This window comes from Zingiber officinale, chromosome 8A (assembly GCF_018446385.1).
Source record: "Zingiber officinale cultivar Zhangliang chromosome 8A, Zo_v1.1, whole genome shotgun sequence".
Classification (NCBI taxonomy): Eukaryota; Viridiplantae; Streptophyta; class Magnoliopsida; order Zingiberales; family Zingiberaceae; genus Zingiber; species Zingiber officinale.
Window position 1 is genome coordinate 81,481,587 of NC_056000.1, and position 25,859 is coordinate 81,507,445.

General features: G+C 36.2%; 1 protein-coding gene and 1 pseudogene across 2 annotated transcripts; one reads left to right on the forward strand and one right to left on the reverse strand.

The window, feature by feature from the left end:
* The first annotated feature begins 895 nt into the window (after nucleotides 1–895).
* LOC122009730 lies at nucleotides 896–25,793 on the forward strand (annotated as a pseudogene).
* On the reverse strand, nucleotides 5,634–14,171 carry LOC122009729 (WD repeat-containing protein 75-like). 2 transcript variants are annotated; one of them, XM_042566008.1, is made up of 16 exons: nucleotides 13,919–14,171; nucleotides 13,632–13,820; nucleotides 12,937–13,107; nucleotides 12,358–12,766; nucleotides 11,996–12,114; nucleotides 10,734–10,811; nucleotides 10,485–10,625; nucleotides 10,335–10,379; nucleotides 9,233–9,399; nucleotides 8,323–8,401; nucleotides 8,159–8,244; nucleotides 7,594–7,723; nucleotides 7,368–7,500; nucleotides 6,807–6,952; nucleotides 6,254–6,446; nucleotides 5,634–6,133 (listed from the first exon to the last, which is right to left on the reverse strand). In XM_042566008.1, exons 1-16 carry the CDS (start codon nucleotides 14,036–14,038, stop codon nucleotides 5,904–5,906), a joined length of 2,436 nt encoding a protein of 811 aa, XP_042421942.1. In that variant the 5' UTR covers nucleotides 14,039–14,171; the 3' UTR covers nucleotides 5,634–5,903. The 2 variants fall into 2 exon arrangements, with proteins under 2 accessions (XP_042421942.1, XP_042421943.1); XM_042566009.1 differs by having other exon boundaries at nucleotides 13,923–14,054.
* Nucleotides 25,794–25,859: the final 66 nt, after the last annotated feature.

Genomic DNA, 25,859 nt, shown 5'->3' on the forward strand with positions numbered 1-25,859 from the left:
ATGAAAGTATACCCTTTGATGAATATTTATCAGGTGGGAACGAAGGAGTTATTGTGGTTTGGCAGATTGACACTGGAAAGAAAAAATTTAAGCCACGATTAGGATCACCTCTTTTATATTTCATTGAATCTCCAGATCCTTCCCTTTCATGTGTGAGTCTTATTTTTTAACTTCTAACTATCAGTCATTTCATTTGCTACTTTTAATTGGTCAACGTTTAGTGTATTGGATGTCATTTTACTTTAATTGACTGTTTCTACTTTTTTAGCATATGACAATTTTATTCTGTCTTGGTTCTGTATGCTTGTAAGTTTGCATTGTCTAGAAACTAGCATTGACATCTCTAATGTTCAAACTTAATGTTGGCTGGATGATGGATTGAAACTAGCATTGACATCCTCAAGGTAATGGCTTGAGGAGAAGGATTTTTCTGTCTAATAATGACAACTTCAATTGAGGAGAGTAATAAGTTTTGTGATTAATGGGGAGGGACGGTAATAGAATTCTAGGAATTATTGCTTTATTTTGATTTTATTGTCCCTTTCCAAACAACATAAAGGAGAATCAAAATTCACATTCATGATCCGGCGGACTAGAGGATCCCGCCTGATCATGACCCTTAAACCCCTAGACCAAGAGCCCCTATTTCTAAATCATTTTCCTCAATTTTTATATTTTTTTAACAGTCGAACGAATATATATTTTTAATAAAAAAATGAATTTTCTTTTTCTAACCTGGCTCATTATCACCCGAAACCTAAAACCCTTCCGAACAACCGCCACTCCCGATTTTGTGCCACCGCTCCTGCTTTTGTGTCGCACTTGCCTGACCTAAAATCCAATATCCGTCGCTGCTCCGACTTCTTGTATTCGCTGTTCCTAGGTTCCAACATCACCTGCGAGCGTCCCAATGATCACTAGTGGCTAGAGATTCGTTGCCTCGCCTCCTGCCTTCTCCCAGGATGACAAGAAGCTCTTGGTCTGCACCGGATGCACTGTCTCCATCTTTAGTGCGTCCATCGGAATGCAGGTTACTTGACCAATTTCAACTTTTTGTGTATTTTTCATATATCTTTTGCAGAAGGAAATACTACTCGGTGTTCAAAATTCAATCTTTTGTGCCTCAGATTACAGAATTGGAGGGTGGACACATTGATCGTGTCACTTCTGTCATTATAGTGCTAGTTGCCTCGCCTTCGAGTAAGTTCATGAGCTACTACTGGACTTCCTCATTGTATGGGACTATCTGTTACTCGGATTTTACCTCAGCTGAGCTGATTAAAAAGGTGAAGATCCAGTTTCCAGTCCATTCTATGGTAAGTAGGAATTTCGTTTCAGGTAGTGTGTTTCTTCTAGTCTTCCTTCTACCATGATTCAAAATAAGGGCTTCATCCATCGGGTTGCACGTCCAGGTAGATTTGTGGTCGAGATTTTTTTTAATATTGGTTCAAAACTCGGTCCTAACAATCTAGCAGAGCTTGCAAAATATGCTGCTTTTGTTTTAAAGGGGATGGCAATGGACTAATTTTGTGTGCTTTTTCTAGTTTCTTGATTATACTAAAAGTGAAATAGTTCTGCCTGCTTGTCAGTACTGACTATCCTTTGATAGCTTGCTGAATGGTGCCTGCTTTACAGGGCAATAATGCATGCCCTACTCCACCTCCGAGAAAAACCATGATGCAGGCGGTGATCTTATAGTGCTAATGCATCGAACATTTCTTCGTCATCTGAGAGCATCCATAACGCTAATCCATTATAACATCCATCATCTCATCAAAAAACATAAGATTCACTGTCACATATTCATTATAACAACATATCTTTTTCACCAACATTCCTTTTAACATTAACATGGATTCCACAATCCACTCAATCATCTTAAAATTAATATATATTAAATAAATATAATTTAAATATATTTTAAAATATTTAAATTATTATTATTATTATTATTAATCTTATTTTTTTAAAAAAATAATATTAAAATTTTTAATATCTTTTTATAATTTACAAAAAAAGAAAAAAAACAAAAATACAAACAAGAAGAGAGAGGGATGAATTCGGGATTTGTCTCAGAATTTAAAAAAAGAAAAAATAATTGAAATGCTTAAATATAGACCTAGAGTTATCTGAATTTCATAAAACAAGTTTTTATATGTTCGTATCGTTCTTCTGTTCATAATAATGTCCTCATAAATAATTTTGACCTAATATATTGAGTGTGGTGATTTTTTAACCCGAATTTGACCTAATTCAGGTTAAAAAATTACCACACTCAAAATATTAGGTTAAAATTATGGATGAGGATGTTTTTACAATTAGGAGAATGATACAAACACATAGAAATTTGTTTAATAAAATTTCGATGTCTCTAGGTCCAATACTTAAGCCTTCTGATTTCTTCTTCTTTTTTCTTTTTAAAAATTTTTAATTCTGGGACGAATTCTAGATTCATCCCCAATTCTGGGATTAATCCAGAATTCATCCCATAATTGAAAATTGAAAAAAAAAGGAAAAAAAAACGGAAGGCTTAAATATGGACAGGGCTATAAACAAATTGAGTCGAGCCGAGTTTTGGGGTATTCGAGCTTATTTGATAAGGCCACCAAGTTGAGCCGAGCCGAGCTTAAAATGAACCAAGCTTTTGAAATGAGTGTTCAAGCTTAACTTAGTGTATTTTTTATGAGCTTGAGCTTGTTTGAAGCTTGACTTGAGTTTAGTTCATTTAGATGTTATCAAGCTCTCAATTCAAACTTGGCTTGAGCTTGGTTCAAGCTTGGTTCGTTTAGATGTTATCAAGCTCTCAATTCAAGCTTGTTTAATTGTTTGAAACTTTAAGTTGTTTGATTGATTATTGGGCTTGATAATTTAAATTTATTTATTTATTTATTATTTATTTAGCATATTGAAAAGTGTTTTATTAATGAATATGATTCGTGAACGTTGTTCACGAACGTTGTTCACGAACATTATTCATGAACGTTGTTCACGAACATTGTTCATGAACGTTGTTCACGAACGTTAATGAGCTGAACATATATGTGTTCAAGCTTGTTTGTTTAGCTTAACGAGTTGTTCAAGTTTGTTTGTTTAATTAATCTTATGTATATTGAACGAACATAAACAAGCTCTTACCAAGCCAAACACCAAGTTTGTTCACGAACGTTTGGTTCATTTACAATCCTAAATATGGACATAGAGATATCAAAATTTCATTAAACAAGTTTCTATGCGTTTATTTCATTTTCCTGATCGTAAAAACATCCTCATCCATAATTTTAACCTAATATTTTGAGTGCGGTGATTTTTTTAACCCGAATTAGGTCAAATTCGGATTAAAAATTCCCAACACTCAATATATTATATTAAAATTATAGATGAGGACATTTTACAATAAGATGAATGATACAAACAAATAAAAACTTGTTTTATAAAATTCTGATATATCTGTGTTCGTATTTAAGGTTTTGGCTACATATACGAACATGCGTTGGACAGTCACTTTCTTAGTTAGTATTAAACTATATATGTTTTATAAATATGAATCTAGAGATATTAGAATTTTATGAAATAAATTTTTATGTGTTTGTATCGTTCTTCTGATCGTAAAAACATTCTCATCCCTAATTATAACCTAATATTTTGAGCGTGGTGATCTTTTAACCTGAATTAGGTCAAATTTGGGTTAAAAAAATTAGCACACTCAATATATTAGGTCAAAATTATTTATGAGGATATTATTACGATCAGAAGAATTATACGAATATATAGAAACTTGTTTCATAAAATTCCGATGTCTTTAGGTCCATATTTAAACCTTCTGATTTTTTTTCCTTCTTTTTTATTTTCAATTCTGGGATGAATCCAGGATTCGTCCCAGAATTGGGGATGAATTCATGATTTCGTCCCCAAATCTGGGATTCTTCCAAAATTTAATTTTTTTTTAAAAAAAGAAAAAATAATCGGAAGATTTAAATATGGATCTAGAGACATGAATTACACGAAACAAGTTTTTATGTGTTCGTATGGTTCTCCTGATCGTAATAATGTCCTCATAAATAATTTTGACCTGATATATTGAGTGTGGTGATTTTTTAACCCGAATTTGACCTAATTTAGGTTAAAAAATTACCACACTCAAAATATTAGGTTAAAATTATGGATGAGGATGTTTTTACAATCAGGAAAATGATACAAACAGATAGAAATTTGTTTCATGAAATTTCGATGTCTCCATGTTCATATTTAAGCCTTCTGATTTTTTTTTAAAATTTAAATTCTGGGATGAATCTTGGATTCGTCCTAGATTTGGGGACGAATCTAGGATTTGTCCCAAATTCTGGGACGAATTTGGCGTTGAAAATATGTTTTGTTGGGGATTTGAAATGAAAATATTTTGTTGCAGATTACGTTGTTAATTTGGGTCGATTTTTTTTTTGTTGCTAAAATTATTATGATTTTGGGATGAAAAATATTCGTCCTAGATTTTCGTCCCTAAATCATTATTTTTTTTAGTGAATACATATTAACACTCTCCTCTCTCTCTCTCTCTCTCTCTCTCTCTCTCTCGTGAGTGAGTGTTATAATGTCCACTCATAGCCCCCACGGGCTGGATCAGCTGGAGAGGTGCCTGATTCTTGCAGCTAAGGTTCTGGGGTCAAAGGTCGCCAGTTGCACACGGGGTTAAAATCCTGGTCTGCTGTGCCAAAAATTCCTGCGACCCCCAGTCACCTCTCTTGCCCAGCATTAACCGTGATTCACTCCCTCTGGAATCCTGGGGGGCCAGGCCCAGGGGGCCGCTAGGGTGGCGGTTCCACCTTTTTGCAGTTATAATGTCCACTCATAATGGAAAGGAATGTCTATTTAACACCCTACTAAGGTGCTCTGATGTCAATCTTTCAATTGTGGCAAAAGGTGAATACGCTCGTCTCCAGCACCCCCGCCAACTCGTCCCAGGACCAACACGGAGGAGGTAAATCACGGATGTCTATTAGTCTTTAGAATACATAAGGGAGATATTTACCTCGACTTTGTCAATGATGTCAATCTTTCAAGTAATTGATCAAGGATACCAAACTGTCCTTAATTGGTCAGATTTATGAAATGGTTGTATGAGCAAATGTGATTGGAGCTGCTCAATCACAAAAGGAAGGAAGCCCTGCTGCAAAAATAAAATTTGTTCCCCTATCCAGCTTCATGATTATGTAGTCTGGAAAAGTAGCTTACTGCTATAAAAAAGCTGATCGATTTTGGTTTGTGTTTTCGTGTAATTCGCCATCTTGTCACTATCATTAATGTTCTTGTCACCATTCTCCTAATTCTGCTTGGCCGAGTAGTATTGTAATAAATGGTACGCGCTTATTATATCATTGTTCTTTTTTTTGCTGAATCTTTAGCCTAAGTAGATTCAACTCTAGATATATTCTATGAACCTGAGTAGATTCAATCTGCACAATTGTCCTTCGAATTTCCAGGATTAATCCTACATTTAACAAGAACTATTCATCATCATCATTGAGATTACATAAGAAGTTCTCGCCCTCCTTTAAGTATTTGGTGTTTGATGAGCAGAGAAATCTTTCTTTTTCTCAACCATAAATCATTAAGAATTTTATTTTTTTTTGAAAGAAAAATTTGTGCAAATTAACGCTCGAACTATAAGCACATTACATCAGTTGCAATTTACAAAAGTCACTCCAGCTGAACTACAAAATTTTTAGAATATTTCCAATGTATACAAGGCATTTACCGTGAGCAGATAAATTTTAATGCACTGTTCTTCCATACAAAGTCCTCTAAGCTCATAAAATACTCTAACACCACTCAAGTCTATAATGCGCTTTCTTTAAAACCTTTGCGTATTACATGCACAGCGATCAGACTTCATGCAATTTTGTGCATATTCAAAGATCTGCATCTATTATCATCTCATTGCTGTTCTCCAGCCTTTTCTCCAGCAACGATTCGAAAAATGAGGTGCAGAGCTTGGTCAGCGGAGGTAGAACATGGGAAGATCCACTGAATATGGTTTCCCATGGTCTTTCACTCGGGGCAAATGGAACTTCTTGGAAATGGTTGTGCTTTGCATTTGTGTTAGACAGATCTCCATAAATTGATGTATACCCAAGCCTCTCTGCAAAGTAACCAAACACAATCCAAATAATTAGATCTTTGTTGTTCCTACAACTAAATTTGCATATAACAAGAAACAAAGCAAAGTCTTCCAAGAAAGATGAGTCTGATATTATTTTACCTGCTTCATCCTGTGCAGCTTGACTTTTCCGAGAATTCTTGCTAATTATGTCCTCTTCCTTGTGTGGATTGAAGATGGTGTATTCATGCTCGCCATTCATAAAAATAAGCAAAAGTTGATTTACGCCATTTGTAGCTGAGCTTTCGTGAAGCGAAGGATTGGCAGGTAGAAAGGCTAGGCTACCACCTTTTGCCTGGATTGAAGGAAACACTAAGGCCACATTGAACTCTTCAATCCACACATCAAAGGAGTCGTACTTTAACAACAAAATCTAATTCTAATACTTAGGAATGTTAATAGAGCAGTCAACATAAAACTAACCAAAGTTATTATAACTAAATGGTTTGTTTACATGGATATACAAGTAAAACAAAATTATGGGAAACAAAAAAATGTTGTGTGGAACTTCTGTTAGGTTGCAGTGATTTGATATCTAACAAGAAAACGCTCACACCATTTGAAAAAAAAAAAGTTTGCTGAATGCAGGCAAGTGGCATCAACAACCTCATCGGAATTTAGTTGCAAAGCAAAGAATGGGATGTAGACACGCTACCTTTGTCACTGTCCAAGTTGCCACAGGAACAGGATCTTCCACATGGAAGAAAAATATTACCCCATTTCCTTTTGCATCAGCATCACCTGGTGAACTGAGAAGAGCTAAGACGGCGAATTGAGATTCATCATGGGAACAGCTTACGGCTGTAAAAAAAAGGGAACCATCAACAAGGCAAAAGATTTCAATCTTCTAAATACTCAAAGAGAAAATATAAAGTTAAAGAAATATAAAAAATTCTATAAATATTTGACAAAATGTGAGCTTTGTTTGTAATCACACCCCATTCACAAAGCCACGGTAAGTTTACACTGGTCCAACAATGGACTGGTTCTTGCTGCCTATTTTGGACATTTGCAATTTCTTAATATTAGTGCCGGTATGCTAGAGACACTTGCAAAATAAAAGCTTTAGGACTCAAGATTGTTGTTGTATGAAACTGTTGACATGAACATCTAAATTGCCAAAAATGAAATGGTCCTTTTTATTTCATTTTAATTTTCTTGTTATTTTAGTCTTGGATTTATAGTACGATCATTTAAGAGCCAAGAAAATGCACACCTTCTGTAACGATCCCATGAGACCAGTACAATGCCAAATTTGAAGTACTCCAAACTGAAAGTTGTGGCTTTAAACTGTGTGTATAGGACACCAGATATTCTGAATTCCCAACAAATGAAAGCTTTGTAATTGGCTGTACAAGAAAAAGGAAAAAAAAGGACAGATGTAAGAGCATTCGTTGCCATTTCGATTTGCCAGATGACAATATAGACAAAATGATGATTACCGAAAGTGTATCTCCAATCATAGCCACAAGAATATTGGAATCCGGATCCCATAATGTAATCATAGTCTCAGCTGCAATAGCAAGGACCGATCCATCGGCAGAAAAAACAGCAGCTGTTAATGGTTTTCCCCTGTCATCAATTCAAAGAAATTAATTGCATGGGAGTTCCACTGTGCAGTAACAGTGTGTGATGGGAAAAGAAAGAAATGTAAGCAAATAATTTCAAAAAATAGTTTAAAGGTTTTGCCAATAATTCAATTAAAAAACAAGGCATCCTTTAAATTAAGAACTAGTATCTTTTTTATGTAATTAATGTATATACAAAATTGCAAGTTCCATACGCCCAATCAACTGGTTCAGCTCTGAAGTAGCATCAAATACAAGTATACTTTTAAATATTTCTGCTTGATTTGAAAGCTGTCTGCTTCCACAAATTATTTCAATTTAACTCAATACAAATAACTTTTTATGTTAAAATAAATCATAAAAAATAAAAGGCATCAAATGGGCAATGATATTAATATAATAAAGGAAAAAACATTTCACTGGCAGCAAAATTTAATACTTGTATGAACCAACAGATTGGCATCTCCAACCAGTTCTCTGCATTGATTCATTATTTCTGCTGGCATGAGAGCCATGAACCCAAACCTACAAAATAGATTACTCGTTTAGTCATTATATACATACAGCAGGGCAACAAAAAGAAAAGAGCCTCATAGACACTACCTTAAAGTCACCACCATAAGATGATGTGACAGCCATGTTGTGTCCAGGGCGAAATGCAAGAGATGAAACTTGAGCATCACTACATCAGAAAGTAAAGAAAATATAAAAAGGTGTTTTATTTTATCTGTTAGAGTGGAAGGTGTAAATGGTAAAAGAAGTGCAAAGAAAACATTAGTCAAGTAGTGAAAATATTATAATTTGTCTTGGAGCTCAACGAAGGATAAGATTCCTGTAACTGATTCCCAACAGTTGGGACAAACATGGGATGGTAGTAATGATAACGGCAGCAGTAACAACTCAGAACCAAGAATCGTTAAGCAGCAGAGAACAACTTGGCAACCAATCACTCAAAGAAGAGCTATGTCAGACCACAACCATATGGATCACTCAAGGATAAGCAACGACAGAACAGCAATGAAGTTTCAATATAAAATTGATCAATATTTAACTAATTCAAGATTGTCAACTTGAAGAATTTCTCTAAAATGAGTAATGGTAACAATCAAACTTATCTCTCTTTTCCAACAATCAAAAGGTTCAATATGCTGGAATAAGATATGTATAATACAATCTGATCATTCAAGGATGCTTTTCAACATATTGCAAAAGAAATGCTTGAATGTGCGGATATAATAACCAAATCATAAGCACCAAAACTATATAGAAATTAAAAACCTATGAAACTTCTGTTACATAAAACTAAAGTATCTAGAAAATTGAAAAGGAAATATGTTTGTCTCACTGATATGAAAGACAACATTGGTGTGCCAAATTAAATACTTCTCCAATTGACATCATAGAAAATTAAAAGATTGATGGCCCCTATTCACAAAGTTATGAAAGATTTATAGAATAAATAAACAAAAAAAATAAAGAACAATAGATGAAGCTCTTTTTGTAGTCTTCGTACCTGTGAGGCTCATATATGACAGTGGATAATAAGTACTCTGCCACTAGGGAACCACGAGTCCAGTATTTTAGGCAAACCAAACCCCCTAATTTTTCTTCAGGAATTGTCACATCAATGGTAGCCATTAAGGAGCCATCAAGAGAAATGGCTACAAGAGCCACATATAGCTGCAACCATCGAAGTACAAGTACATCCACAAAGAGTTAGCCAAAAATTCAAAGATCTAATTCATCATCTACAAGAATTATGATAGCTATCTATGTTGTCATGCAAAAGTAATTACATGCTTAAAACAAACTATAACAGCAACCAAGCAGATTTTAAGATTGACTCTCTCAAAATGCATCCCCAAGACATTATTTAATTAGGTGCAAATTTGTGATCTCGCTCTATTGAAACACACACTACACACCAATCCTAGCATGGTAGTTTAGCATGAATCTCAGAAATTATTGAGCTTTAAACTAAATTAAATCTCTATCTTGTCCCAGACAATCCATGACTGATTACTCCAGCAATAGAAACATATAATTGAATACCCCAAAACTGCCACAAAGAGAGCCTGTGTGAGTTATGACACGTGCATTTCCAGTTTCCAGCAAATAGGAACCAATTGTGGTACTTTCTAGCTTATATCCCTGACTATCTATGTGGCCAGCTAATCAGAATCAAAATGGATATTTCTGTACCCCATAACTGAGTTGTATCAAATATACTTGTTTCTAGTTAATAGAACCCAACAGTAACAGTGATATTTACAGAGCTAATTCCTGGAAGTAATAATGTCTTAGCAAAAAATGACCCATAGAATCCATAAAAATGCAACTCCAATCTGGAAGAAATAATGTCTTAGCAAAAAATGACCCATAGAATCCATAAAAATGCAACTCCAATCAAGCTGTTTACAGAAATTTGGCAGTTGGTACAAATAATGCATTCTTTCCAAATGTCAAACTACAAATTAGAATTGCTTCTAAACTAACAGCCTACTAATGCATGGACGATTGACTCAAAGAGCTACGGATACAACAGAACAAAAGTTAAGGTAATAGTCATAACAGATACAGCACCGCAAATATATCTTGATTAGTTAATGACGTACCATAACGTCATCCGCAGGCTGAAAATTTCTTTTGCACACTTGGACCTAAGCAATAAAATAAATATCATGAGAACTTGCTTTTTCTTAAAAGGAAAAAAGAGATGTCAAGCTCTAGATGATAATATCAGAATGCAAAAATAGAGCCATCACCTCTGAAACCTCATGGTTGTCAAACAAGCTATAAAATTGTACACAATAATCTTCAGTGGAAACAGCAACTAATCCAGTTGTCTGCTCAAATGCAACTTGTGTGCAGGATCCTTCATGTTTGAGAGGAAACGAAAAAGGAGGCTGAAGATATACTAGAATATATCAACATACGAAAGTTTATCCGGGAAAGGTTTTCAGTAAAACTAAGCCAACAAAGCATTGATGTCTAAACCATATGGTATGACAAACCTTGATTCCCGATATGGATTTTGAGATATCCATTGTAGGCATTTTTAGCAGATGAATGTGATTATCTGAACAAGATACCTGGAAAAAAAAAATATGAATTAACATTGGCTTCCAAATTTCAATTAAATCTAAACATCAAAAGCCGTACAAAGCAATAAAAAGTAGTGTGACAAGTAGAACTATAGAGGTTTATCAATTCTGTATAGGATCATCAGTTGCCAATAATATGCAAAATGCCTGTAGATTTACTAAACAGGACCTCCTTATTAAACATATAATAAAAAATGGGAAAAAAACCACATTTTCAATGAAAAAATAATGTATTGATATATAAGAAGTCTCCTTAGTTAAGTTGGATTCCCATTTTGAGTTGGACTTCCTCTTTGGTGTTCAAATTATCATAACAGTCTCTCATAGTCCCACATGATTGAGAACAAGGAATCCCAATTAAAGTGTTTTGGTATTTTAGTCAGATTGAGCCTCACTTTGACTTCAACAACTCTAAATATATGGTGCCTAGCACAAACTTCATCAGATTATGTACTCATCTATGCAAACCATATTTTTAATCAGTCTTCATTGGCACACTTAAATTAGCAATTTTAAGTCGAGGATATGTTTAGACGAGAAGACCATGCATACCACTCAACAAGAAAACAACTGCAGCCTTAAGGCACAGCAATAAGCTCCTCCTCGGAAATTATCATGCTAAACTATCTTGAACAACTAAAGCTGAGAATATTTGCTCAGAGAGGTGAATAGTAACACAAGAACACAAATAAGCAATCAGAAGTATACAGGTTCCAGGAATTCCTTCTTAGCTTTCAAGCTATTTACCAATTACCAGCATACATTTGCAAGGGAATTACTTTTGCATATACCTAATTGAAATGAATTCCATCATGCTAATTTTGATGAAAAAAGTAGCATTATTGTATATTCTTTAACATTATGAAAGTTTATAATGATTTTTCCTTGTCACATTTACAACTTCTGATTGTATTTTGACATATTATGAACTTGTTTGTTCAATCCATCATCCAGCCAACATTAAGTTTGAACATTAGAGATGTCAATGCTAGTTTCTAAACAATGCAAACTTACAAGCATCCAGAACCAAGACAGAATAAAATTGTCATATGCTAAAAAAGTTGAAACAGTCGATTAAAGTAAAAGGGCATCCAATACACTAAACCTTGACCAATTAAAAGCAGCAAACGAAATGACTGATAGTTAGAAGCATGTTAAAAAGGCAGACTCACACATGAAAGGGACGGATCTGGAGATTCAGTGAAATATAAAAGCGGTGATCCTAGTCGTGGCTTAAATTTTTTCTTTCCAGTGTCAATCTGCCAAACCACAATAACTCCTTCGTTCCCACCTGATAAATATTCATCAAAGGGTATACTTTCAGAACAAGGATGGATCATTCAGAACTATGTAAAAGGAAAATTGAAAGATCAGGAAATTAAGCAAATAAAAGTCACTCGTATTCTTTCTAAGAGTAGATGTGTATTAACTACAGCCAATCAACCATCAATGAACTAATGATAATATAATAATCCACAAAAAAACTTCTAAAAGATCATAGGCAAATAAACATTAGGTATGAAGTATGCACAACCTGAATACAAATAAGCGCCGTCAGAAGAGAAGTGAAGAAACTTTACTTCACTAGGGTGCCAATGCCATGTTGTGCAGGAATCCACATCATCATTATTTCTCACCCCAGGCTTTACTTCATCAGAAGGATTCTTTGTGCCCTTGAGATTTTGTAAATTTTGAGCAAATTTCTCTCTCCCAAAATTGTACCATATCAAGATCCTTCCTGTATCATCACCTCCAGCCACCATTCTCAGAGTTGAATGGAATGCAAGACATGTCAACTTTTTTGTGTGATGTAGTTTGATCTTTTTTATTTCGTCAAACCTAAAATTGTTTGCAGGAATTCTCCAAATATGAAGCTTTCTTTTGTTTGAGATGCCTAAGAACTCCCCATTTTTACTTGCATATAATATCTCTGGATTTCTTGTCTGCGAGAATTAGATACCAATTTCATATAGTATTCTTGACCTGATCTATTAGGTCAAATTGATAATTATGATTCTGACAATCTAATAGGACAGAATAGTAGCCATTAAATGGCGACAACTCAAATCAAAAAATAGGCACATGAGCAGCAAGCTAAAGTTCTATTATCAACCTCAGTCAGCAGTCCTCCAACAGGCTTCTGGTTTTTTAAATCGTAAATTCGGACTTGCCCATGTAAAGCTTTCTTTTCACTAGCTGGTTTGTTTATGTCTTCAACTGAGAGAAATGCATAAAGATTAGATCCCTCTTCAGTGCTTCCAATGGTTGATAAACTTGGAATTACCTGCACGAATGTGATATCATGCTAAGAATGCCAATTTAAAGGGCATAAGAAGGAAAGTCATAAGGCCCAACCCAGAAATTCACGTAAGACAAGAAAATAAAGGATGAAAAATCATCAACGTTATACTTATGATTCCATTCTAATTTTGGTATATGTGTATAGCTAAGAAATACAAATAAATTTCATGTAAAATTAGCTCACTGCTTTCGTCATTAAAACAAAAGCAGAACATACTCTAAACCAACTCCAGACTGATATACATATGACTATATTACACTTTTAGTATAACCAAGAAACTAAAAAAAGCACACAAAATTTGCCCATTGTCATCCTCTTTAAAACAAAAGCAGCATATTCTGCAAACTCTGCTAGATTGTTAGGACCGAGTTTCAAACCAATATTCAAAAAATTCTCGAATGCAAATCCACCTTGACGTGGAACACGACGGATGAAGCCCTTATTTTGAATCATGGTAGAAGGAAGACTAGAAGAAACACACAACATAAAACGAAATTCCTACTTACCATAGAATGGACTGGAAACTGGATCTTCACCTTCTTTATCAACTCAGCTGAGGCAAAATCCCAGTAACAGATAGTCCCATCCAATGAGGAAGTCCAGCAGTAGCTCATGAACTTACTTGAAGGCGCGCCAACTGGCACTACAACGACAGAAGTGACTCGGTCAGTGTGCCCACCCTCCAATTCCGTAATCTGAGGCACAAAACATCGAATTTTGAACACCAAGTAGTATTTCCTTCCGCAAAAGAGATACGGAAAATACACAAAAAAGTTGAAATTGGTCGAGTAACCTGCATTCCGGTGGAGACACTAAAGATGGAGACAGTGCATCCGGTGCAGACCAAGAGCTTCTTTCCATCCTGGGAGAAGGCAGGAGGCGAGGCAACGAATCTCTGGCCGCCGGTGATCATTGGGCCGCTTGCTTTGGAATCTAGGAACGGCGAGTACGAGGCGGGAATGGCGCCGCCGTCGGATTTTAGGTCAGTGCTCGGGACAAAAAGCGTGAGCGGCGGACGGGCGTTAGGTTGATTATAATGAGCCAGGTAAAGAAATCCTTTATATATATTTATATTTAAGGCGGAGGCACTAATACCTTGTTTACTTAGGAGGACGGATTTGAAAACGAAGGCGCGGAAAATTTTCCTCCGTTTATTTCATGTACTTTATCTGAAATAAAGGACGGATAGATGTATAAATCATATTTTATCCTCCAAAATTATACGGAACGCCTCTTTCTGACCTTCCTCGTCACGCGCCTCGGCTGCACTGTGCGACAACCACTGCCCAGATCACCGCGCGCGGGCTGTCTTCCCTCAACCTCCGCCTCTGCTCCGCCGCGCCCTTCCCCGCCGCTGCCGCTCGCTTGAACCTTCTGAGGCAGTAGAAGAGAGGCAAAAGGTCGGAGTAGGAGAACAGCACAGCGATCTGCCGCCCGCTTTGGGCGCAGAGAACATGCTGGAAGCTTTGTCTCCCGCTCATATTTTCCCTTAGCTGCAGATGTTGTGCCGGAGCCTCATCGTCCGATCGTCCTCCGCCTCCCGCCGCTCCCCTCGCCGAGGCAAGGTTGTCGTCCCGTCCTTCTGCCGCCTCGACGCCGATCGCTGCTCTTTATGGGGCCACTACCATGACTCGGCCTCCTCCTCAGGGCTGCGACCCGACGACGAGCGCGCTTCCCCCGCAGCTCCGGCGGTCACAAGGAGTTGGATTTGTTCCTCGAGTTGGTCCCGCCTCGGATGAGGAGAGATCTCGTGCGGCACTAGGAGATCCAGAAGCTCATTGAGGTGGTGATGGATTTGGGCAGGAAGCCCATCGCGCCGTTCCCGTCAGGGGATTAGATCATGTCCGAACAGCTCGTTGGCGTCGAAGACCTTCGCCAAACTATTTCTAATTTAGTTTTCTCTTCCTTCTCTCTTCATTCTTTTCTCTTCCTTCCCATTCTTTATCTTTTCTCTTCTCTCACCGTAGGGTTTTGTTTCCTTCATTGATTTCTTTCCTTCCTCAATCCACCCCTCTGAGTAAACATACCATACAGATGGAGATAGTGCATACAGACCAATAACTTCTTGCCATCCTGGGGAAGATAGTAGTTGAGGCAATGAATCTTCAGCCGTTATCATTGGATCTCGCCGGTGATGTTGAAACCTAAGAATGAGAAGTATAAGAAGCCGAATAAAAGTGCGAGCGGCGGCTGTTGTTGAATTTTAGGTTGGTCTCGCACGAGATAAAAGCGGGAGCAGTGGATTTTAGGTTTCGGATTATAATGAGCCAGACGGTGCGAAGCTAGAGGTATTGGCCCGGGGTGATGAAGGATGCGACGAGATTAGGAGCGTCGGGAACGTCTACCGTGACGTGAAACAAGGAGAGGCGACGAAACTGAGGGGCACTCGGGTCCAGGTCGACGTCCTGACGGAATTTGAGCCAATATATATATATATATATATATATATGTATATATATATATATATATATATATAATGGGTGTCCTAGCCGCTTCCGTCAGGACGTCGACCTGGACTCAGGTGCCCCTCAGCTTCGTCACCCCTCCCTGTTCCACGTCACCGTGGACGTCTCCGACGCTTCCGATCTCGCTGTATCCTCCACTGCCCGGGCCAGTACCTCCAGCTCCGCGTCCCATGACTCATTATAACCCGAAACCTAAAACTTGTCGCTCCTGCTTTTGTATCGCGCGAGGCTGATCTAAAATCCGACAGTAGCTGTCGCTCCCGTTTTTGTCTGGCTTCTTGTACTCGCCGTTCCTAGGTTCCAACATCACCGGCGAGTCGTCCAATGATCACTGGCGGCCGGAGATTCATTACCTCGCCTCCTGCCTTCTCCTAGACAGCAAGAGGCTCTTGGTCTGCACCGGATGCATTGTATCCATCTTTAGTGTCTCTACCGGAATGCAGGTTACTTGACCAATTTCAATTTTTTGTATTTTCTGTATCTCTTTTGCGGAAGGAAATACTACTTGGTGTTCAAAATTCGATCTTTTGTGCCTCAGATTATGGAATTGGAGGGTGGACACACTGACTGCACTTCTGTCGTTGTAGTGCGAGTGGCCGCACCTTCAAGTAAGTTCATGAGCTACTGCTGGACTTCCTCATTGGATGGGACTATCTGTTACTGGGTTTTGATCCAGTTTCAGTTCATTCTATGGTAAGTAGGAATTTCGTTTCATGTAGTGTGTTTCTTCTAGTCTTCTACAAAATAAAGTGCGGTCGAGAATTTTTTGAATATTGGTTTGAAACTCAGTCCTAACAATCTAGCAGAGTTTGCAGAATATGTTGCTTTTGTTTTAAAAGGGATGACGATGGGCTAATTTTGTGTGCTTTTTTTAGTTTCTTGGTTATACTAAAAGTGTAATAGAGTCATATGTATATCAGTTTGGAGTTAGTTTAGATTATGTTCTGCTTTTGTTTTAATGACAAAAGCAGTGAGCTAATTTTACATGAAATTTATTTGTATTTCTTAGCTATACACATAACAAAATTAGAATGGAATCATAACTATAACGTTGATGATTTTTCATCCTTTATTTTCTTGTCTTAAGTGAATTTCTGGGTTGAGACTTATGAATTTCCTTCTTATGCCCTTTAAATTGGCATTCTTAGCATGATATCATATTCGTGCAGGTAATTCCAAGTTTATCAACCATTGGAAGCACTGAAGAGGGATCTAATCTTTATGCATGTTTCTCAGTTGAAGACAAACAAACCAGCTGGTGAAAAGAAAGCATTACGTGGGCAAGTCCAAATTTACAATTTAAAAAACCAGAAGCCTGTTGGAGGACTACTGACTGAGGTTGATAATAGAACTTTAGCTTGCTGCTCATGTGCTTATTTTTTTATTTGAGTTGTCGCCATTTAATGACTACTATTCTGTCCTATTAGATTGTAAGAATCAAAATTATCAATTTGAGCTAATAGATCAGGTCAAGAATACTATATAAATTGGTATCTAATTCTCACAGACAAGAAATCCAGAGATATTATATGCAAGTAAAAATGGGGAGTTCTTAGGCATCTCAAACAAAAGAAAGCTTCATATTTGGAGAATTCCTGCAAACAATTTTAGGTTTGATGAAATAAAAAAGATCAAACTACACCACACAAAAAAGATGACGTGTCTTGCATTCCATGCAACTCTGAGAATGGTGGCTGGAGGTGATGATACAGGAAGGATCTTGATGTGGTACAATTTTGGGAGAGAGAAATTTGCTCAAAATTTACAAAATCTCAAGGGCACAAAGAATCCTTCTGATGAAGCAAAGCCTGGGGTGAGAAATAATGATGATGTGGATTCCTGCACAACATGACATTGGCACCCTAGTGAAGTAAAGTTTCTTCACTTCTCTTCTGACGGCGCTTATTTGTATTCAGGTTGTGCATACTTCATACCTAATGTTTATTTGCCTATGATCTTTTAGAAGTTTTTTTGTGGATTATTATATTATCATTAGTTCATTGATGGTTGATTGGCTGTAGTTAATACACATCTACTCTTAGAAAGAATACGAGTGACTTTTATTTGCTTAATTTCCTGATCTTTCAATTTTCCTTTTACATAGTTCTGAATGATCCATCCTTGTTCTGAAAGTATACCCTTTGATGAATATTTATCAGGTGGGAACGAAGGAGTTATTGTGGTTTGGCAGCTTGACACTGGAAAGAAAAAATTTAAGCCACGACTAGGATCACCGCTTTTATATTTCACTGAATCTCCAGATCCGTCCCTTTCATGTGTGAGTCTGCCTTTTTAACATGCTTCTAACTATCAGTCATTTCGTTTGCTGCTTTTAATTGGTCAAGGTTTAGTGTATTGGATGCCCTTTTACTTTAATCGACTGTTTCAACTTTTTTAGCATATGACAATTTTATTCTGTCTTGGTTCTGGATGCTTGTAAGTTTGCATTATTTAGAAACTAGCATTGACATCTCTAATGTTCAAACTTAATGTTGTCTGGATGATTGATTGAATAAACAGGATCATAATATGTCAAAATACAATCAGAAGTTGTAAATGTGACAAAGAAAAATCATTATAAACTTTCATAATGTTAAAGAGTATACAATAATGCTACTTTTTCCATCAAAATTAGCATGATGTAATTCATTTCAATTAGGTATATGCAAAAGTAATTCCCTTGCAAATGTATGCTGGTAATTGGTAAATAGATTGAAAGCTAAGCCAACTGGTTAAGGAATTCCTGGAACCTGTATACTTCTGATTGCTTATCTGTGTTCTTGTGCGACTGTTCACCTCTCTGAGCAAATATTCTCAGCTCTAGTTGTTCAAGATAGGTTAGCATGATAATTTCAGGAGAAGAGCTTATTGCTGTGCCTTGAGGCTGCAGTTGTTTGCTTGTTGAGTGGTATGCTTGGTGTTCTCATCTAAACATATCCTCGACTTAAAATTACTAATTTAAGTGTGCCAATGAAGACTGATTAAAAATATGGTTTGCATAGATGAGTACATAATCTGATGAAGTCTGTGCTAGGCACTAACATTTAGAGTTGTTGAAGTCAAGGTGAGGCTCAATGTGACTAAAATACCAAAACACTTTAATTGGGATTGCTTGTTCTCAATCATGTGGGACTATGAGTGACTGTTATGATAATTTAAACACCAAAGAGGAAGCCCAACTCAAAATGGGAATCCAACTTAACTAAGGAGACTTCTTATCATGGTTTAAAGTGTCGTGCCGAGACAGTCGAAACGGGCGAAACATCTCATTCCGCTCGACGACCGACACCAGCACGACCCTGGCACTAGATCCACGACAGCTACAACGTGTTGCGCGACCTCGTGGCCGCAGTGAAGAGGTCGCTCGACCTCGCAATAGTAGCGGAGGTAACCCTTCTCCTGCTGCCTTGGAGGCGTCGCACGACCTTATAGCCACTACAGAGGGGTCGCACGACCACCGTGGCCACGCCAAAGGAGTCACGCGATCCCCGCGGCCTTTGCTGAGGGGTTGCGTAACCCCGCGATAGCGCCGAAGTCGCGCAAGCTCGAGTAGTCTCGAATTTCAGATTTTTTTAATTAAACTTAGATTAATTATTTTAATCAACTCCTAGCTATCATGGAGATAATATTAAGAGACTTTATTAAATCCTAATAAAATTATCTAATTAATTTTATATTTCATTTATTTTAATTTAAAAATTATAATAAAATTTATATTTATTTATTTATCTATTTTCACCTTTTCCTTTTTTTAAAGATTATTTTTTATATTGTTTATTTTTTAAATATTTATGTTAAATATTTTATTTTTTAATTAATATATTTTATATTTAAAAATACCGAAACTATATCGGCACGGCACGATACAGTACAAAAACCGTATCGTTACGGTCCATGACCGAAACCTCGACACGGGTTGAAATTTTAAACCTTGCTTCTTATATATCTATACATTATTTTTTAATTTAAAATGAGGTTTTTATTTTCCCATTTTTTATTATATGTTTAATAAGGAGGTCATGTTTAGTAAATCTACAGGCATTCTGCATATTATTGGCAACTGCTGATCCTATACAGAATTCATGATCCTCTATATTTCTACTTCTCACACTACTTTTTATTGCTTTGTAGTGCTTTGCATGATGCTCATTTTGATTTAATTGAAATTTGGAAGCCAATGTTAATTCGTATTTTTTTTTCAGGTATTTTGTTTGGATAATCACATTCATCTGCTAAAAATGCCTACAATGGATATCTCAAAATCCATATCGGGAATCAAGGTTTGTCATACCATATGGTTTAGACATTAATTCTTGGTTGGCTTATTTTACTGAAAACCTTTCCTGGATAAACTTCTGTATGTTGATATATTCTACTATATCTTCAGCCTCCTCTTTCGTTTCCTCTCAAACATGAAGGCTCCTGCACACAAGTTGCATTTGAACAGACAACTGGATTAGTTGCTGTTTCCACTGAAGATTATTGTGTACAATTCTATAGCTTGTTTGACAATCATGAGGTTTCAGAGGTGATGGGTCTATTTTTGCATTCTGATATGATCATCTAGAGTTCGACATCTCTTTTTTCCTTTAAAGAAAAAGCAAGTTCTCATGATATTTATTTTATTGCTTAGGTCCAAGTGTGCAAAAGAATTTTTCAGCCTGCAGATGATGTTATGGTAAGGCATTAACTCATCAAGATATATTTGCTGTGCTGTATTGTCTGCTATGGCTATTACCTTAACATTTTTTCTATTGATGTATATCCGTACCTCTTTGAGTCAATTGTCCATGCATAAATAGGCTGTTAGTTTAGCAGCAATTCTAATTTGTGGAGCCTCTTATTTGCTGTTGGAGAATAGTTTGACATTGGGAAAGAATGCATTATTTGTACCAACTGCCAAATTTCTGTAAACAGCTTGATTGGAGTTGCATTTTTATGGATTCTAAGGTCATTTTTTGCTAGGACATTATTGCTTCCAGGAATTAGCTCTGTAAATATCATTGTTACTGTTGGGTTCCATTAACTAGAAAGTACTACAATTGGTTCCTATTTGCTGGAAACTGGAAATGCATGTGACATAATTCACACAGGCTCTCTTTGTGGCAGTTGTGGGGTATTGAATTATATGTTTCTATTGCTGGGGCAATCAGTCATGGATTGTCTGGGACAAGATAGAGATTTAATTTAGCTTAAAGCTCAATAATTTCTGAGATTCATGCTAAACTACCGTGCTAGTATTGGTGTGTAGTTTGTGTTTCTATAGAGCGAGATCACAAATTTGCACCTTATTAAATAATGTCTTGGGGATGCATTTTGAGAGAGTCAATCTTAAAATCTGTTTGGTTGCTATCTGTATTTGTTTTAAGCATGTAATTACTTTTGCATGACAACATAGATAGCTATCATAATTCTTGTAGATGATGAATTAGATCTTTGAATTTTTGGCTAATGCTTTGTGGATGTACTTGTACTTCAATTGTTGCAGCTATATGTGGCTCTTGTAGCCATTTCTCTTGATGGCTCCTTAATGGCTACCATTGATGTAGAAGAAAAATTAGGGGGTTTGGTTTGTCTAAAATACTGGAGTCGTGGTTCCCTAGTGGCAGAGTACTTATTATCCACTGTCATATATGAGCCTCACAGGTAAGACTACAAACAGAGCTTCATCTATTGTTCTTTATTTTTTTTGTTTATTTATTCTATAAATCTTTCATAACTTTGTGAATAGGGACCATCAATCTTTTAATTTTCTATGATGTCAATTGGAATTCATATATGCATATATGAATTGCAGAAGTTTTTAATTTGGCACACCAATGTGGTCTTTCATATCAGTGAGACAAACATATTTCCTTTTCAATTTTCTAGATATTTGTTTCATGTAACAGAAGTTTCATTGGTTTTAAATTTCTATATAGTTTGGTGCTTATGATTTGATTATTATATCCGCACATTCAAGCATTTCTTTTGCAATATGTTGAAAAGCATCATTGAATGATCAGATTGAATTATACATATCTTATTCCAGCATATTGAACTTTTTGAATTGTTGAAAAAGAGTGATTAGTTTGATTGTTACCATTACTCATGCTAGAGAAATTCTTCAAGTTGACAATCTTGAATTAGTTAAATGTTGATCAATTTTATATTGAAACTTCATTGCTGTTCTGTCGTTGCTTATCCTTGAGTGATCCATATGGTTGTGGTCTGACATAGCTCTTCTTTGAGTGATTGGTTGCCAAGTTGTTCTCTGCTGCTTAACGTTTAACTATTCTTGGTTCTGTGCTGTTCCTGGTGCTGTTATCATTACCATCCCATGTTTGTCCCAACTGTTTGGAATCAGTTACATGAATCTTATCCTTCGTTGAACTCCAAGACAAATTATAATATTTTCACTACTTGACTAATGTTTTCTTTGCACTTTTTTTTCCCTTTACACCTTCCACTCTAACAGAAAAAATAAAACACCTTTTTATATGTTCTTTACTTTCTGATGTAGTGATGCTCAAGTTTCATCTCTTGCATTTCGCCCTGGACACAACATGGCTGTCACATCATCTTATGGTGGTGATTTTAAAGTAGTGTCTATTAGGCTCTTTTCTTTCTGTTGCCCCGTTGTATGTATATAATGACTAAACGAGTAATCTATTTTGCAGGTTTGGGTTCATGGTTCTCATAACAACAACGACAACCAAGCATTTTCCCACTAGGTGGGGTCGGCTGTATGAATCCTTTTACGCCATTGAGCTCTATCTCCTATTATATTATCATCTATATTTAAATAAATTTTATCTTGTTTTATTGTTGCTAACCAAGTCTTTTTTGGTCTTCCTCTTCCTCGTTTGATATGCATGTTTATCATAGTTTCACATCGCCTAACTGGAGCATTTATTGATTGTCTAAGTACATGTCCGTACCATCTTAAACGCGCCTCTCGGAGTTTTTCCTCAATAGATGCAATTTCGACTTTCTCTCTAATGCTCTCATTTCTTATTTTGTCCATCTTCGTATGTCCACACATCCACATTAACATCCTCATCTCTGCTACTCTCATCTTCTGCTCATGTGCTCGAGTCATAGCCCAACATTCAGCTCCATATAACATAGCAGGGCTAACTGCGATTTTATAGAACTTACCTTTAAGTTTAAGAGATACTTTACGATCACGTAAAACACTCGACGCTCCCCTCCATTTCACCCATCTTGCTTGTATTCTATGTAAGACATCTCTCTCAATCTCTCCATCATTTTGTAAAAATGATCCTAAATATTTAAATCTCTCGGTTCCGGGCAACTCGTCCTCTCTTATCTTAACAATTATTTCATTACTTTTAATATTGCTAAACTTAAATTCTATATATTCTGTCTTTAATCTACTAAGCTTAAAACCTTTCCCTTCTAGTGTTTCCCTTCAAGATTCTAACTTAGTATTTACTCCTTCACGTGTCTCATCTACCAAAATAATATCATCTGCAAACAACATGCACCACGGTACTGTGTCTTGAATGTGCGCAGTTCGTCCATAATTAGTGTAAAAAGATAGGGACTTAGAGCTGATCCTTGATGTAACCCTATCTTTATTGGAAATGTTTCAGTTACTCATATGACGATAGAAATAATGAATCAATGCAGAAAACTGGTTGGAGATGCCAATCTGTTGGTTCATACAAGTATTAAATTTTTCAGCCAATGAAATGATTTTTCCTTTAGTATATTAATATCATTACCCATATGATGCCTTTTATTTTTTATGATTTATTTTAACATAAAAAATTATTTGTATTGAATGAAATTGAAATAATTTGTGGAAGCAGACAGCTTTCGAATCAAGCAGAGATATTTAAAGTATACTTGTATTTGATGCTACTTTAGGGCTGAACCAGTTGATTGGGCGTATGGAACTTGCAATTTTGTATATACATTAATTACAAAAAATAAATACTGTTTCTTAATTTAAAGGATGCCTTGTTTTTTAATTGAATTATTGGCAAAACCTTTAAACTATTTTTTGAAATTATTTGCTTACATATATTTCTTTTCCCATCATACGCTGTTGCTACACAGTGGAACTCCCATGCAATTAATTTCTTTGAATTGATGGCAGGGGAAAACCATTAACAGCTGCTGTTTTTTCTGCCGATGGATCAGTCCTGCTATTGCAGCTGAGACTATGATTACATTATGGGATCCGGATTCCAATATTCTTGTGGCTATGATTGGAGATACATTTTCGGTAATCATCATTTTGTCTATATTGTCATCTGGCAAATCGAAATGGCAACGAATGCTCTTACATCTGTTTTTTTTCCTTTTTCTTGTACAGCCAATTACAAAGCTTTCATTTGTTGGGAAATCAGAATATCTGGTGTCCTATACACACGGTTTAAAGCCACAACTTTCAGTTTGGAGTACTTCAAATTTGGCATTGTACTGGTCTCATGGGATCGTTACAGAAGGTGTGCATTTTTTTGGCTCTTAAATGATCGTACTATAAATCCAAGACTAAAATAACAAGAAAATTAAAATGAAATAAAAAGGACCAGTTCATTTTTGGCAATTTAGATGTTCATGTCAACACTTTCATACAACAACAATCTTGAGTCCTAAAGTTTTTATTTTGCAAGTGTCTCTAGCATACCGGCACTAATATTAAGAAATTGCAAATGTCCAAAATAGGCAGCAAGAACCAGTCCATTGTTGGACCAGTGTAAACTTACCGTGGCTTTGCGAATGGTGTGTGATTACAAACAAAGCTCACATTTCGTCAAATATTTATAGAATTTTTTATATTTTTTTAACATTATACTATTTTCTCTTTGAGTAGTTAGAAAATTGAATCTTTTGCCTTGTTGATGGTTCCCTTTTTTCTACAGCCATAAGCTGTTCCCATGATGAATCTCAATTCACCCTCTTAGCTCTTCTCAGTTCACCAGGTGATGCTGATGCAAAAGGAAATGGGGTAATATTTTTCTTCCATGTGGAAGATCCTGTTCCTGTGGCAACTTGGACAGTGACAAAGGTAGCGTGTCTACATCCCTTTCTTTGCTTTGCAACTAAATTCCGATGAGGTTGTTGATGCCACTAGCCTGCATTCAGCAAACTTTTTTTTTTTTTGTCAAATGGTGAGAGCGTTTTCTTGTTAGATATCAAATCACTGCAACCTAACAGAAGCTCCACACAGCATTTTTTTTGTTTCCCATAATTTTGTTTTACTTGTATATCCATGTAAACAAACCATTTAGTTATAATAACTTTGGTTCCTCCTTTTGGTTAGTTTCATGTTAACTTCTCTATTAACATTACTAAGTTTTAGAATTAGATTTGTTGTTAAAGTACGACTCCTTTGATGTGTGGATTGAAGAGTTCAATGTGGCCTTATTGTTTCCTTCAATCCAGGCAAAAGGCGGTAGCCTAGCCTTTCTACCTGCCAATCCTTCGCTTCACGAAAGCTCAGCTACAAATGGCGTAAATCAACTTTTGCTTGTTTTTATGAACGGCGAGCATGAATACACCATCTTCAATCCACACAAGGAAGAGGACATAATTAGCAAGAATTCTTGGAAAAGTCAAGCTGCACAGGATGAAGCAGGTAAAATAATATCAGACTCATCTTTCTTGGAAGACTTTGCTTTGTTTCTTGTTACATGCTAATTTAGTTGTAGGAACAACAAAGATCTAATTATTTGGATTGTGTTTGGTTACTTTGCAGAGAGGTTTGGGTATACATCAATTTACGGAGATCTGTCTAATTCAAATGCAAAGCACAACCATTTCCAAGAAGTTCCATTTGTCCCGAGTGAAAGACCATGGGAAACCATATTCAGTGGATCTTCCCATGTTCTACCTCCGCTGACCAAGCTCTGCACCTCATTTTTCGAATCGTTGCTGGAGAAAAGGCTGGAGAACAGCAATGAGATGATCATAGATGCAGATCTTTGAATATGCACAAAATTGCATGAAGTCTGATCGCTGTGCATGTAATACGCACAAGGTTTTAAAGAAAGCGCATTATAGACTTGAGTGGTGTTAGAGTATTTTATGAGCTTAGAGGACTTTGTATGGAAGAGCAGTGCATTAAAATTTATCTGCTCACGGTAAATGCCTTGTATACATTGGAAATATTCTAAAAAGTTTGTAGTTCAGGTGGAGTGACTTTTGTAAATTGCAACTGATGTAATGTGCTTATAGTTCGAGCGTTAATTTGCACAAATTTTTCTTTCAAAAAAAAAAAAAATTCTTAATGATTTATGGTTGAGAAAAAGAAAG

Coding starts and splice junctions, on each gene's coding strand:
- LOC122009729 (XM_042566008.1), bottom strand. CDS start 14,038: ATGATCACCGGCGGCCAGAGATTCGTTGCCTCGCCTCCTGCCTTCTCC. Junction 10,626..10,733: donor AATCCATATCGGGAATCAAG/GTTTGTCATACC, acceptor GTATATCTTCAG/CCTCCTTTTTCGTTTCCTCT. Junction 10,380..10,484: donor ACAACCATGAGGTTTCAGAG/GTGATGGCTCTA, acceptor TTTATTGCTTAG/GTCCAAGTGTGCAAAAGAAA.